We start from the raw sequence: 14,507 nt of genomic DNA, 5'->3' as shown, positions 1-14,507 counted from the left end.
ATAAAACAGGGAAACACCTCTCAAACAAATCATCAAAACTCCCATAACCGTAGCTCCTATTGCTCCGATATTAATAAATGAGAGGAAGGATGAGTTGAAGAACAGATCCTGTAAAAATTGTGTCTGTAGTGCAGTGGCGGGTAGTGCATTGTATACCTGGGCCTTCCCTGCTGTCCTGCAGCTGAAATACCACCTTATAACCACATGATGGCGCCACAGCTATTGTTCGTTTTTAAGGCTGTAACTATGTACATCTTCGTATTAAACCGTTCGGTACGAGTCATTTGAATAATGCTAGAGCATTTAGAAAATGCAAAAGCCTAAATTCAGAAAAGTATAATGTTTTCAGCTAGTCTGGCTGTGCGATCCACAGTCATTCCTTAATGAGAAGCCGCGACACAAAGAGATTATCATAGGATTTTACTTTCACAACTTGAACGTTGAACGTACTGCTCTGAAATGTCTTTCCTCATCTCAGTCTCCTGTGTCATGGTGTGTGGTACATCTCACGCAGTAAGAATGCCCATATTTGATTGGCTGAGCTGCATCACCTGATGTGATTCACACCCGACAGCCTCTGCTGTTAAGTTTCAGAGCTGCACATGGACACTGAGCGGCATGTAATGCTGACGTCATTATAGGCCGGCTAGAAGGCTCTGATAGATCAAAGAATACGCCCAACATGTCAAACTAAAGATCTGATTGGTTGAACACTATGACAATCAACAATATCGTCCCCATTCACTTAAACTGCACATGGATTCACTTGTGAGTCTGCAGGCCTCGGGCCTCTCTTCTTACCTAGAGACACAGAGGTGAGATCTGATTGGATAAAAGCTCTACTTAAAACAAGCTACACTGGAAGCAGAGCAACTGAGGAAGACAGGAGCTGTGCAATGAGAACATAAGATAATGGGGAAATATTTATATAAATTATAATGCATGTAGTGTATTTAAGAAAGATTATTAAATTATAAAATAGATATAACTTTGTGATTCTGTTTAGGCCCTGACAGCCCACCACTGGTGTAGTGTAAAAAATGTGGCTGAACTGGCGATCTAGAAATGGGGTACCGTGTTCTGTGGAAGATGTTTTTGAAGCAAAATTTAACATTGGTCTCTATGGAGCAGAAAGTTGGTTTTCCTCTCAATTACAGGCTTCTGTGCCAAATGTGTAAATCTGTGGGATTCCACAGTCATCTGTCTACAACAAGGACAAGATTAGCTACTTTTACATCCAGAAATTATGCATGAAGAGTGAAGATTGTGGACTCAGTGGCAAAATCTTTTTTTCACAAGAATCTCAAGCTGCTCTTCACTCTAGCGGTGACATCACGCACTCTAAGCTGCGCAATACACACCCATTATAAAGTTAGAAAAGAACTGAAAAAATCATAAAAGTTAAATTGCTACAGTTCAAAAAGTGTAAAAGATATCAAAAAGCGGAATCATTCTGCAATAGGTCAGGGTTTCTCAACATTTCAAAGTTGAAATGGTGCCTGTAGCTGAAAGTATGAGGAAGTAGAGGATTTGAAAGTTGAAAAAGTTTAAGAGGATTTGAAAATATTCTCCATAGACATCCCATTCAAAAAAAAGGTGCAAAAAGCTTAATAATTCAAAAAGTTTCAAGGTTAGAAATATGAAAAGTCATAGCAGACATGAGCTGAAAGAGCTGAACATTTTGATAGTTGAACGGTTTCTGTTAAAAAATGTGGAAGGAGTTAAGTAGCAAAAAGCGTACGGAAGAAATATAATATAAAGAGGAATAAAGATTTGAAGAACAATACTTGGAGTGCTTAACAGCATTCCAACAATAAATCAAAACATTAGATGTGTTTCTGGTCTCCTCTCTTCCAGTCCAGCAGGGGGTGGTCTGCAACTTTTCCTGCACCAGAATAAGAAGAAGAAGAAGAGCTGACGTCACCACGCAACGTGAACAGGAAACACGATGTAAACAAAGAAACAGCGTCACGTTGGTTATCTCTGTTTTCTTTGGTCCGTTTGTGTTCCAGTGACTCCTCATCATTATATTATATTAATATTAATATTTAGTTTATTGTTCATCAGCAGTTTTATCTCGCAGCTAACGCGAGCTAAGCTACCAGCACGTTAGCATTCAGCAACATGGATGATAACAAGGTAAGAAGCTAACGGCTAACAGCTAATGGCTAACACACACTTTATATTATGTAATCATCTTTAGCGTGTTAGAGACTGGTGGTTCATTTAATACAGTTTAACGGTAACCAGCTAGCTGTGATGCTAACTGTACGTGAAGAGATGCGAACGCTATCGTTAGCATCTCTTCACGCATAGTTAGCATCACAGCTAGCTGGTTACAGTTCTGTAATCAGCTAGCTGCTACAGAAGACATCTTAACGTAGTATTCTGTGTTTTTACTACAGTAAAAGTACAATAGATGTACTGCATTTATTATTGTACTTCAATACAAATATAAAAGTATGAACATCAAACTATAAAACTTTATTAAATCGTCACATTCATACAGATGCACATTAATAATGAGGATTAAAACAGAAATTATTATTATTATTAGCATTAATGTGTTCATCACTTTAAAGATGGACCTCATTTGAATGACTTCATATCCTGTAAGTTATGATGAGTCATCACTGATCAATAACTGTATTGATCAGATGGTGGCTGGTAAAGTGAAGAAACCGGGGAAACGCGGCCGTAAACCAGCAAAAATCGACCTGAAGGCCAAACTGGAGCGAAGCCGTCAGAGCGCCAGAGAGTGTCGAGCCAGGAAGAAGCTCCGGTACCAGTACCTGGAGGAACTGGTCTCCAGTAAGGAGAGGGCCATCTGTGCTCTGAGGGAGGAGCTAGAGATGGTGAGTCACTAGAGGGAGGAGCTATAGACGGTGAGTCACTAGAGGGAGGAGCTATAGACGGGGCGTCACTAGAGAAGGTGAGTCACTAGAGGGAGGAACTAGAGAAGGTGATTTACTCGAGGGAGGAGCTAGAGAAGGTGATTTACTCGAGGGAGGAGCTAGAGGTGGTGATTCACTAGAGGGAGGAGCTAGAGACAGGGAGTCACTAGAGGGAGGAGCTATAGACCTGGAGGCGGTGAGTCACTAGAAGGTGGAGCTATAGATGGTGATTCACTAGAGGGAGGAGCTAGAGACGGTGATTCACTAGAGGGAGGAGCTAGAGACGGTGATTCACTAGAGGGAGGAGCTAGAGACGGTGATTCACTAGAGGGAGGAGCTAGAGACGGTGATTCACTAGAGGGAGGACCTAGAGACGGGGAGTCACTAGAGGGAGGACCTAGAGACCGGGAGTCACTAGAGGGAGGAGCTCTAGATGGGGAGTCACTAGAGGGAGGAGCTAAAGACGGGGAGTCGCTAGAGGGAGGAGCTAGAGGCGGTGAGTCGCTAGAGGGTGGAGCTATAGACGGGGAGTCACTAGAGGGTGGAGCTATAGACGGGGAGTCACTAGAGGGTGGAGCTATAGACGGGGAGTCACTAGAGGGAGGAGCTAGAGGCGGTGAGTCACTAGAGGGAGGAGCTAGAGGCGGTGAGTCACTAGAGGGGGGAGCTAGAGGTGGTGAGTCACTAGAGGGGGGAGCTAGAGACGGGGAGTCACTAGAGGGAGGAGCTAGAGACGGGGAGTCACTAGAGGGAGGACCTAGAGACGGGGAGTCACTAGAGGGAGGAGCTCTAGACGGGGAGTCACTAGAGGGAGGAGCTAGAGGCGGTGAGTCACTAGAGGGAGGAGCTAGAGATGGGGATTCCCTCGAGGGAGGAGCTAGAGACAGGGAGTCACTAGAGGGAGGACCTAGAGACGGGGAGTCACTAGAGGGAGGAGCTAGAGGCGGTGAGTCACTAGAGGGAGGAGCTAGAGGCGGTGAGTCACCAGAGGGAGTAAAGAAAAGAATCCACATTTCTTCATTATTCTTGTGTGTAAACAAATATTCTTGAGTTTGTAAATCTTTAAAACACATTCTCAGCTAATCTCTCATTGATGACCCTGTTCTTGTGATCAAACTTTGTATGACATCACTACTTTAATAGTACACGAGTGAGTACTATAATACTGAAATTAGGAACATTGAGAGGAGGAGTCTGTCTTTGGAGTATTTATTCTCTATCGTCACACAGAGTGCTGTGTAGTCTGCATGAGGACGAGCCATGAGTCCAGTGTCTCTGTAGCTTATAAAGGACCTGAGCACAGGGTGGGGGGGCAGCATGAGTTCACACTAAAACATCTGGTCTACAGTTTCTAACTGCCCATTGACCTCCATTGATCCTCTTCTCTCTTCTGAGCCTTTGTCCCACTGAGACATCTGTCTTTATTACCCGTGTCTCTGGTCCTTATCTATGAGAGTAAAAAGATCAAACAATAGAAACAGGTAAATACAGTTTCAGCTTCAGGTTGACTCACTGGTCTCTCTGTGTCTCAGTACAAACAGTGGTGCTCAGCCATGGATCAGGTTCAGGTCCAGCTTGACTCAGTGTGGTCTCTCTGTGTTCTGGTCTCAGTGGACTCACTGGTCTCTCTCTGTCTCTCTGTGTCTCAGTATAAACAGTGGTGCTCAGCCATGGATCAGGGGAAGATCCCCTCAGAGATCAAAGCTCTGCTGACCGGAGACGAACAGAAAACTCCTCAAGGAGGCAGCAGCACCAAGACCAGGACCAGCAAGACCAGCATCAGCAGTAACGGGCAGAGCTGAACCAGTCTGACGGACAGGAAGACTACATGACAGGAAATAACATAATAATACACAACACAACAGGACCCATTAACCCTCTCAGCTCTCCTCGCAAGTGAAACACGTGAAACTTCTTTATAAAAAGTCTTCACACTGTCATGTGATTTATTATAAATACATTAATACTTCTTTTCATCCATAAATCAGGTTCTTCAGACCTGAGAGAAACTGACAGGAATTATTTTAGAACATTGTGAACTGTTCAGATGATAAAGTTCATGAATCCATGAATGTTAACCCAACAGAGTTATCATTGTTATCAATAACGTATTTAAATACAGCGAGACGAAGCTCATTGGCTGTTGGCTGCTGGAGGAGGCGGGGCCAAAAAACACGCCAATAAATCTTCTTCACTTCACTTTAAAATGTTAATTTATTAAATATTTATTCCAAAAGAAGAACAAACAGAAAAAATGAATCGATAAAAAGAATGAATCTCACATTTATAAAAATAATAAAATTCCTTATTGTTAAACTAAAATGAACTCAAATATTTTAACCATTAAAGATCATAATAATTATTTACTAATCATTCGTGCTTTTTTATTTTTCATGTAAAATGTTTGAGTCTGTTTGAGTCTCTACAAACATTGTTTGATCTTAATGAACCTCAAACATCCTCTAAGAACAGTTTTCACTCTTCTCAAATAATTCTGTTTGTTTTTAGAACAAATCAACACCAACATATTGCTCCTTTAATGTTATTATTTATTGATTAATGCGTCACATGACTGATCTGAAAGCTTTGTGTTGTCCAATGTGAGTCTGACTTCGTCGTCCTGATCTCATTAACATGTCATTAACATCTCATTACCTGTACAGTGATGCTGGAGCTGGATATATTTTTGTATTTGTATATTTTATATTTGTGTTCCTCTGATCGATGATGAAGATGAAGATGCTTCTCTTTATTTATCTTTGTTGCAGATTCATAATCTTCTAAACTTTTGTGTTTCTGATGAAACTTTGTGCACTTTGTTGTTTTTCTGCAAAAGCACTTTGTGAAATGATTTTAGTTTGAACAGAAAATAAAGACTTTCTGTGAAATCATCAGATTCTACTGTCATGTTTATTATTGATCAGCAGACTGGAGAATGTTACACAACAATCAATAGAAATGTTATTCATAGCACTGGTCAGAACAAAGTTACAAAGTATTTTACAAGACTAAATAAAAACATTTAGACGTTGTTACAACGTTATGAATCAATATGACTCCTAATCTGTATTCATATGATTTAATAGGTAAACCCTGAAAAACAAGAGTCCGATAGGACGATTACGGTCAATATAAAAAATATTTATCATGAATGATTTATTCTAATGCTTAACTAGATCTTTAACTTTCACATTTTAAAGGTTTTACCTACATTGCAAATTTTTTTACTAATATAATGATGTGGTTTAATTCATATAAAGTTGATATTCTGTACAATAGAGGTTTATTTAAAATAATACCATCATAATATATATATTTATATTTAAATCTTAAGGGGGAAACAATATGACTTTAGTTTATAAAGACTGATATTTTTTATTTCAAGGGAAAGTTGTCTTTACTTTCTATCATCTCTTTCATTTTTCTGAGCTCAGATTTAACGGAAACATTTTCAAAAGAATCTCAACAAAAGGTCCGTTTAGTGGCTGGAGCTTTCGATCAGTATCGCATGGTCTTCCTCAGCAGTTGGAGTTTGCTGCAGGATGGAGATCAGACCTGGATGCACCAATAAAACAGGTCAGAACCTTTCATGTAGCTCTGAGTCTGGTTTCCAGCTGAGCGGTTTCAGACTCTCGTGGTCTCTTTCATCATTTATTCTCATTCATCAGCCGGAGTTAGCCATGCGTGCTAATTGCTCCAGTATGAAGAAGCTTTCTCTCTCCTACTGCATTCATCACGTCCTTTGTCCTCCATATACTCATCGTCCTCTCACAGCATGAGGCTGATTCATAAACTCTCTGAACTAAAGTCACGGACCTCAGGTACTGGACCCACTACTGTTCACTGTGAACCTCAGGGTTCTTCACTGGACCTACTGCTGTTCACTGTGAACCTCAGGGTTCTTCACTGGGCCTACTGCTGTTCACTATGAACCTCAGGGTTCTTCACTGGACCTACTGCTGTTCACTGTGAACCTCAGGGTTCTTCACTGGGCCCACTGCTGTTCACTGTGAACCTCAGGGTTCTTCACTGGACCTACTGCTGTTCACTGTGAACCTCAGGGTTCTTCACTGGACCTACTGCTGTTCACTGTGAACCTCAGGGTTCACAGTTCTTTTTAAAAATTATTATTTTGAAAGTCTGTTGCTCACTGGCAGTGGTGGAGGAAGTCTTCAGACTACGTTGACGCAGCGTGTGGGAGAAGTAGAGATAAACTAAAACAATACAAGCTAACACATGCTACAAAGAAGTGGAGACAAACTGCAGGTTAGTGTTGTGGAAGATGTCGGTCTGAGGAACGTTCTCAAGGTGCGTTCACGTCACTTTTGGTGTGAACGCACCTTTAGGATCTCAATGAATGACGTCACGTATGAGCCTCAAGACACACCGTCACCAGAAGAAGGGTGTCATATTGGGCCACTATTTGTCTCCCATACCTAATCTGACACTTTGCGCCCCTTTAAAGCTGCGCAGTGGTTTTCTGTCGGCTCATCTCGCTGACTGCGCATGCGCATTTAAGAGACCCGTTGAGTTCATTCGACTGGAGCAGCGATGACGACATCCTTTTATTTTTAACGCAGTGACCTCATCTCTTATGGCAGCAGGAGGACTTCACTCTTCTTCTTCTTCTTCTTCCACTTACTCCGCTGAAGAGCCGTTTGGACTTTTTTGACGTCGAGTTTTTTCAATAAACGGTGAGTGGTTTTAAAAAAGTCTCAATCTGGTAAAAGTTCCGTTAAAGTTTAACGGAAAAGACACGAAGAAGAAAAATGTCGTTCACTTTTTTTTTTTTTTTTTTAGTCGGTTGTTTTCATAAGAGTCGGTCTGTCGGTCATTAAACATGGAAACAAAGTAACAAAATGTAGCTAACAGTTAGCTAGCAGTTAGCTAGTTGTTAGCTAACTGCTAATACCAAACCTCATGAATAAAACACATGTTTTAATCATTAATGTTACATAGTTTATATAAACCTGACTCCTCCCTCTTTGTCCCACAGTGTGGATCCACTTCAGCATGAAGACCAGGATCAGGGTTCAGATTGAGGTCTTCAGTTCTGAGTCCAGGAAGAGACTCCAGACACTTTAAACTACAGTCAGGGGAGGGGGGGTCCTGTCTGTCTGTCTGTCTCTCTCTGCCTGTCTCTCTCTGTCTCTGTCTGTCTGTCTGTCTCTCTGGTCTGGGGTTTTTGTGCTGTCCCCCATCAGGATGATGACCTCATACCGGTCTGACACGATTCAGGTCTTCCTCCTCTGAGGTTCCTCTTCAGACCGCCTCACTGAGCTGGACCACCGGAGGAGAGGGGGGGGGGGGGGTAGTCTGACATGTCGGAGTATCCATCAGGACCAGCATCATGGTCTGGGTCCAGGTCTGTGCGGCCCATCGGGTCGGAGGCCCTGGTGGTCCTGCTGGAGGGGGGTCTGGACCGCGTGGTCCTGATCGACAGCCGGCCCTTCGTGGACTACAATGCGTCTCATATCCTGGAGGCCGTCAACGTGAACTGCTCCAAGCTGATGAAGAGGAGGCTGCAGCAGGACAAAGTCCTGATCCAGGAGCTGCTGCAGCACTCAGCCATGAACAAGGTACACACACAGACCAGGACCACACAACCAGGTCCAGGACAAGGTGCCCCCCAGAGACCTGATCCAGAGACCTGATCCAGATGTGCTGCTAACGTTACTAGCTCTCCTGTTGATTTAAACAATGTAACATCATCAGAGATCAGAGACTAGAAACGCATATTTTACTGAATATTGGAGGAGAACCATTGTCAGTAAAACTTTATTTACACTGCGATGGTTAACGTTACACTTTATTTACACTGCGATGATTAACGTTAAACTTTATTTACACTCTGATGGTTAACGTTAACCACCGCAGTGTAAATAAAGTTTAACGTTAGACTGTGAGGGGGTCAGTACAGATCAATAACGTTTCACCTCTAGTCTTAATAATACTGAGGTGAGAATAAATAATAAGAGTAAACCTAACACATAATCATGAGCATCTCTGGTTTCTGTCGCCTCTGGAATAACGACTCTTTATTATTACAGAGGAAACGTTCTCCGTCTGATGAGCTGAATTCTGTGATCAGTGAAGAGAGAACAAGAGTTTTAAAGGACGAGTTGTAGAGCAGCTTCACAGGAAACGTTTTACACACCTGAGCTCTTATTTTGAAGGGAAAGTCCTTATTTATAGTCTCAAATATCATATTGATGTTGGCCTTAAAGATTCAGTATCAGGCCTTTAACTGAATGAGTTTATATGTTTTGGATTTGTATCCAAGGTATTTAGGGTTTAACTGTAATTAAAATATTAGGAAATACATATCGACCCTTCCTTAAGTATTGTTTCTGTAGCAAAACCAACATGGATCAGTATTATATATTGTGACAGCAGATAAATGTCTCTGTGTAGAAATATATAATCAATTATCATAAAATATAACCAACATTCAATGAAACTATTAGGAAAATATTCAGAAATATGGACAAACATTGTAAGAAGTTATCACGACTAGAACATCAATGTTTCCTTCACAGGTCACATGATTAATGTTTGTTATTGTATCAAAGTGTTTCATATATATAATAATAATAATAATGTCTCTGTGTGTTGTAGCTGATCTTAAAGTGTCTCATATATAATAATAATAATAATAATAATAATAATAACAATAATGTCTCTGTGTGTTGTAGCTGGAGCTGCAGGGGGATCAGCAGGTGGTTGTTTATGACCACAGTTCTTCTCTTCCTTCTTCTCTGAGCTCTGACTCGTTCCTCAGCGTCCTGCTGCTGAAACTGGAGAAGAGCTTCACCTCTGTGCACCTGCTCTCAGGTCAGTCTAGTCCCAGTCTCAGGTCAGAGACTAGTCTGTCATTATTCTCAGGTCAGTCCGAGTCAGGAGTCTCAGGTCAGTCCGAGTCAGGAGTCTCAGGTCAGTCCGAGTCAGGAGTCTCAGGTCAGTCCGAGTCACGAGTCAGGAGTCTCAGGTCAGTCCTAGTCAGGAGTCTCAGGTCAGTCCTAGTCAGGAGTCTCAGGTCAGTCCGAGTCAGGAGTCTCAGGTCAGTCCGAGTCAGGAGTCTCAGGTCAGTCCTAGTCAGGAGTCTCAGGTCAGTCCTAGTCAGGAGTCTCGGGTCAGTCCTAGTCCTAGTCGGGAGTCTCGGGTCAGTCCTAGTCACGAGTCAGGAGTCTCAGGTCAGTCCTAGTCTGAGTCAGGAGTCAGATTATTCTGAGTCTAGACACCTGTTATAGAGCTTAGTCAGAGTTAATAAACGACGGCCATGTTGTCTTCAGAGTTGTTTCCTGTCTGATGATCTGAAGGTTTCAGTCTCTCGAGATGAAGAAGTTCATGAGTTCCACCGTCCTCCCTTCTTCCTCTTAGGGTTACGTTATGTAACGATGATGTCATGATGACTCCACCCTCATGAACAAAATGAGGTTACACAACAACAACAGCAGCTGGTCTTTGAACTAAAGAGGAACCATTGACTGTGACTGAAGACTTTAACATTTCATCATCATTCTGACTTTAACTATCAGAATACAACAGTCAAGTTTATTCATTAATTCATCCGCCCCTGAAAATAGTCAACAAAGTCTCTATTCTGTCCTGTCTGTTTATTAATAATCACAGTAAATCACTGATGGAACTATTAGTGTTTTTAAAGATTTACTTCTTCAGTAGGAACCAATGAGCCACAGACAGGAAGTCAGACCGTGTTGAGGGACGGACGAACATGTTGTACACATGAGGATAAATGTAGGCCAAATCCCAATGTCCCCCTTACGGACTCACGGACTTTGAGGCGTGAGAGTTTAGGGATGTCCCGCTGTCACATCATCGAGTGTTTGAGCCTCTCGCAGACATGTTGACCCCTTTATGAACCCTTTCCGTAAGTCAGCATGGTATCCTGACTTAGCCTAAGGGAATTACCCACAAATCATTGCAATGTGACGTTAAACACGGGGTAACCAGTGGACGCATGAAGACGTAAACAAAGAGGACGGCTCACTGTGTTCAGCCTGTCTTATTACATTTGCTCAGAAATATTAAGGGTTAAAGATGGAACAACAAATAAACATGAAATCAGAAGATATTTATTTATTTATTCATCAAATATTTGATTTTGTCATTGAAGCTGTTTTGACAAAAACGAGTAAATAGATGATATGAAGTTACCTCTCATCTAGTGAGGAAAGAGCCTGAAGACGTTCACATCAGGGAGTACAAAGTATACAATAAATACACACAATTATACATCATATTTATTGTAGTTTTCATGGTAACGTGATATGTTGCAGCAAAGTGCTGTCCGTTCATATTCACACCATCTCAAGCCCTCACAGCCTCTCGCACTCACCCACTCACCAGGTGACGTCAGTAAGTCCTTAAAAGTTCAGGGGGGACATTGGGATTTGGCCGTAGACTCATCCTTTAAAGCTGATATGTAAATATTCCATTTTATATATGCAAATTAAATTATAAGAGTTCAAATATTTGAAGAGAAAAGACAAATCTTGTAAAAAGGTATTACTTGTTTAAAAGACAAACGATAACAATAAATACATTTTAATTAAATATCGATGTTTCAGGACTTGATGCCACCTGTTCACTTCATTACAAATACATTTGAACTGTTCTTACTTTACTATCATTAAAAAAAGGTTAATGATAAAGAGTCTAACATGAATAAACAAACGTAACGTTCATGATTCATCTAATGAAGTTATTCGCTCCTTTATTTACATTTTACTTACGTGGACACCAGGCAGCGTCCTCTGCGTTTATGTAATTATTAATAAATAATATTAACATATAAATCTATTATCTTCATGTTGGACCTGCAGAGGATCAATTCAGAGGCTTGTTGCGTCTAATCTGCTGAGAATAAAACAGCAGAAGAAGAAGAAGTCTAAACGTGTGTGTGTGTGTCTGTGTGTGTTGGTTCCTCTGTTCTTCTCAGGTGGGTTCTCCGAGTTCTCCCAGCTGTTCCCAGGTCTGTGTGAGGGGAGGTCCTCTCTGGTTCCATCCTGTATGTCTGAACCATGTCGACCCGTAAGCAGCAGCGGACCGACCCGCATCCTGCCTCACCTGTACCTGGGCTGTCAGAGGGACGTCCTCAACCAGGTAATATAATATAATATAATATAATATAATATAATATAATATGAGTGTGGCCCCAGTGCATGCTGGGAGGCCTCCCACCACACTCAGCCAATCAGAACAGAGCTGTTCTCTGACGTGGTTTTGTATCTCCAGGATCTGATGCAGCAGAACGACATTGTCTATGTCCTGAACGCCAGTAACACCTGTCCCAAACCAGACTTCATCCCAGAGTCCCACTTCCTCAGGGTCCCCGTCAACGACTCCTTCTGTGAGAAGATCCTGCCCTGGTTGGACCGGTCCCTGGACTTCATAGGTCAGAGGACTGGAGGTCACAGAGACGCACCTGAAGGACTCCACACCTGCTCTCACCTTAGAACCTCTTGTGTGTTTCAGAGAAGGCCAAAGCCTCCAACGCTCGGGTCCTGGTCCACTGTCTGGCTGGAATCTCCCGCTCTGCCACCATCGCCATCGCCTACATCATGAAGAGGATGGACATGCCTCTGGATGAGGCCTACAGGTGAGAGGGGCGGGACCACAGACAGGTGAGAGGGGCGGGACCACAGACAGGTGAGAGGGGCGGGACCACAGACAGGTGATGATGAAGCTCCTCCCTCTTTGTGTCCAGGTTTGTGAAGGAGAAGAGGCCGACCATCTCTCCCAACTTTAACTTCCTGGGTCAGCTGCTGGACTTTGAGAAGAGGATCAAGAGTCCTCCGGGTCCTGAGACCAGACTGAAGGCTCATCCGGAGCCCAGCGGTGAGGTTCCCCCTCACCTGGAGGACCAGGATCCTTCAGGTAAGGACCAGGACCCTCTCACCTGTCCGGAAGCCCCCATGGAGCCCCCTATGGAGCCCCTCATGGGGCCCCTCATGGAGCCCCTCATCTTTCCTTGTGTCCTGGCCGACGCCCCCGAGGAGCTCCGGCTGGCCGAGGCTCTGAGCGTCCTTCAGCTCTCCGACGGCCCCGAGGACAACGCCCGTCTGAAGCGCTCCTTCTCTCTGGACATCAAGTCATACGGCGAGCCGGCCTTTGTCCCTCACGGAGGACCGGGAGACGGCGAGTTCTTCAAACCGTCCGGCTTCAAAGAGCCGACCAGTAAACAGTGCCAGTTCTCCCCGGTGGAGGAGGTGTCGGAGCAGAGCCCCGACAAGGAGGAGGTCCAGTCCTCCTCCGTCTTCACCAAACCTCCGCCCGCCGCTCCTAACTGCTGGCACCCTCTACAGCGGAGCGGCAGCGTGGAGGAGAACGCCACCAGCTTCCTGTTCGGCCTCTCCCGCAGCCAGCAGCACTTGGCCAGACCAGGACCAGGACCCGGAGGGACCCTGAAGGGCTGGCACTCCGACATCTTGCTGGGCCCCGTCTCCTCCTCTCTGGCCGGCGGCTGGTACCTCTCCCCTGAGTCCGCTCGCTTCTACTCCACCTCCGCCATCCTGAGCGGCGGCGGCGTGGCGGCCTACGGATGCGGCGGCGGCGGCGGCCTGGAGGCGGTGCGGCGGCGCAGCCGGCAGAGGACGGGGGACCGAGGAGACTCGAGGAGGAGCTGGCATGAAGAGAGCAGCTTTGAGAAGCAGCTGAAGAGACGAAGCTGTCAGATGGAGTTTGGAGACGGGAGGATGGACAGCAGGTCCAGAGAAGAGATGATGGGGACGGGGGGGAGTCAGTCCAGCTTCTCCGGCAGCATGGAGGTCATCCAGGTCTCCTGATCCTGGTCCTGGTCCTGGTCCTGGTCCCGGTCCTGGAATCTGACCGGAGCTATGTGGTGCAGCACACATCGGCGTCTGCTCACTCCGACAGGAAGTGACATCAGGACGTTCTGACCCAAACTATGTTTGAAAAGTGTTGCATTCTGGGGTTGTTTTTAGCCTTGATGTTGCTAAGCTAACAGTCTGTTGTCTCCAACAAAAGGAACTAAATCATCAATGAGGACGAGACGTTTCATGATTGTTTGACTTCATGCGGAACAAAGAAACATTAATCAGAACAATAAACTGATTCACAAACATAAAGGCAACCATTTGTTTATCTTCAGTTGATGTTTTGATTTGAATAAAATCTTGTTTATAATAATTAAATATAATGAAAGCAGCATCAGATCTTACTAAATATCTCTATCATTCATATAAATACTCCACGTGAACTCATCACAGGAAGTCTGGAGGGAATCAAGCTGCAGGAGTCTGCTCACCTGTGAAGACGAAGATGTCTCTGATTGTGTTGCAGTAAAAAGGACGACTTTTTACTGACTGACTCTTTCAACGTCTCGTCTGGAGGAGACGCTGCTGGTCACCTGTCTGCATCATCCTCGTCATCATCATCAGTGATGATGACGAGGATCTGAACTCAGATCAGGTGAGCAACGTGTCACAGCTCATGTAGCAGAACGAATCTGATGATTAAAAGTGTTGAAACAAAAAGACTCTGTTTTACAGGAAATTAAGAAGTAAGTTCCATGTTTACATGCCTCCACCTGCCTCCACCTGTCTCCACTTGCCTCTACTTTTCTCCACC

At 43.9% G+C, this 14,507-nt stretch overlaps 2 protein-coding genes across 3 annotated transcripts; both read left to right on the top strand.

Annotated features, from left to right (window-relative positions):
- The first annotated feature begins 1,910 nt into the window (after window positions 1–1,910).
- Window positions 1,911–5,041, top strand: crebl2 (cAMP responsive element binding protein-like 2). The gene is made up of 3 exons (XM_031879868.1): window positions 1,911–2,139; window positions 2,658–2,855; window positions 4,544–5,041. Exons 1-3 carry the CDS (start codon window positions 2,125–2,127, stop codon window positions 4,694–4,696), a joined length of 366 nt encoding a protein of 121 aa, XP_031735728.1. The 5' UTR covers window positions 1,911–2,124; the 3' UTR covers window positions 4,697–5,041.
- Window positions 5,042–7,445: 2,404 nt separating this feature from the next.
- Window positions 7,446–14,413, top strand: dusp16 (dual specificity phosphatase 16). Of its 2 annotated transcripts, XM_031879866.1 has the most exons (8): window positions 7,446–7,588; window positions 7,891–8,473; window positions 9,590–9,728; window positions 11,857–12,020; window positions 12,153–12,312; window positions 12,393–12,516; window positions 12,625–13,287; window positions 13,716–14,413. In XM_031879866.1, the coding sequence occupies exons 2-8, from the start codon at window positions 8,216–8,218 to the stop codon at window positions 13,798–13,800; spliced, it is 1,593 nt and encodes a 530-aa protein (XP_031735726.1). In that variant the 5' UTR covers window positions 7,446–7,588; window positions 7,891–8,215; the 3' UTR covers window positions 13,801–14,413. The 2 variants fall into 2 exon arrangements, with proteins under 2 accessions (XP_031735726.1, XP_031735725.1); XM_031879865.1 differs by having other exon boundaries at window positions 12,625–13,804.
- Window positions 14,414–14,507: the final 94 nt, after the last annotated feature.

This window comes from Anarrhichthys ocellatus, unplaced genomic scaffold, assembly GCF_004355925.1.
Source record: "Anarrhichthys ocellatus isolate YVR2014 unplaced genomic scaffold, GSC_Weel_1.0 scaffold462, whole genome shotgun sequence".
NCBI classification, from domain to species: Eukaryota; Metazoa; Chordata; class Actinopteri; order Perciformes; family Anarhichadidae; genus Anarrhichthys; species Anarrhichthys ocellatus.
The sequence above is the reverse complement of the archived record's forward strand: the minus strand, read 5'-3'. Positions and strand labels throughout refer to the sequence as shown.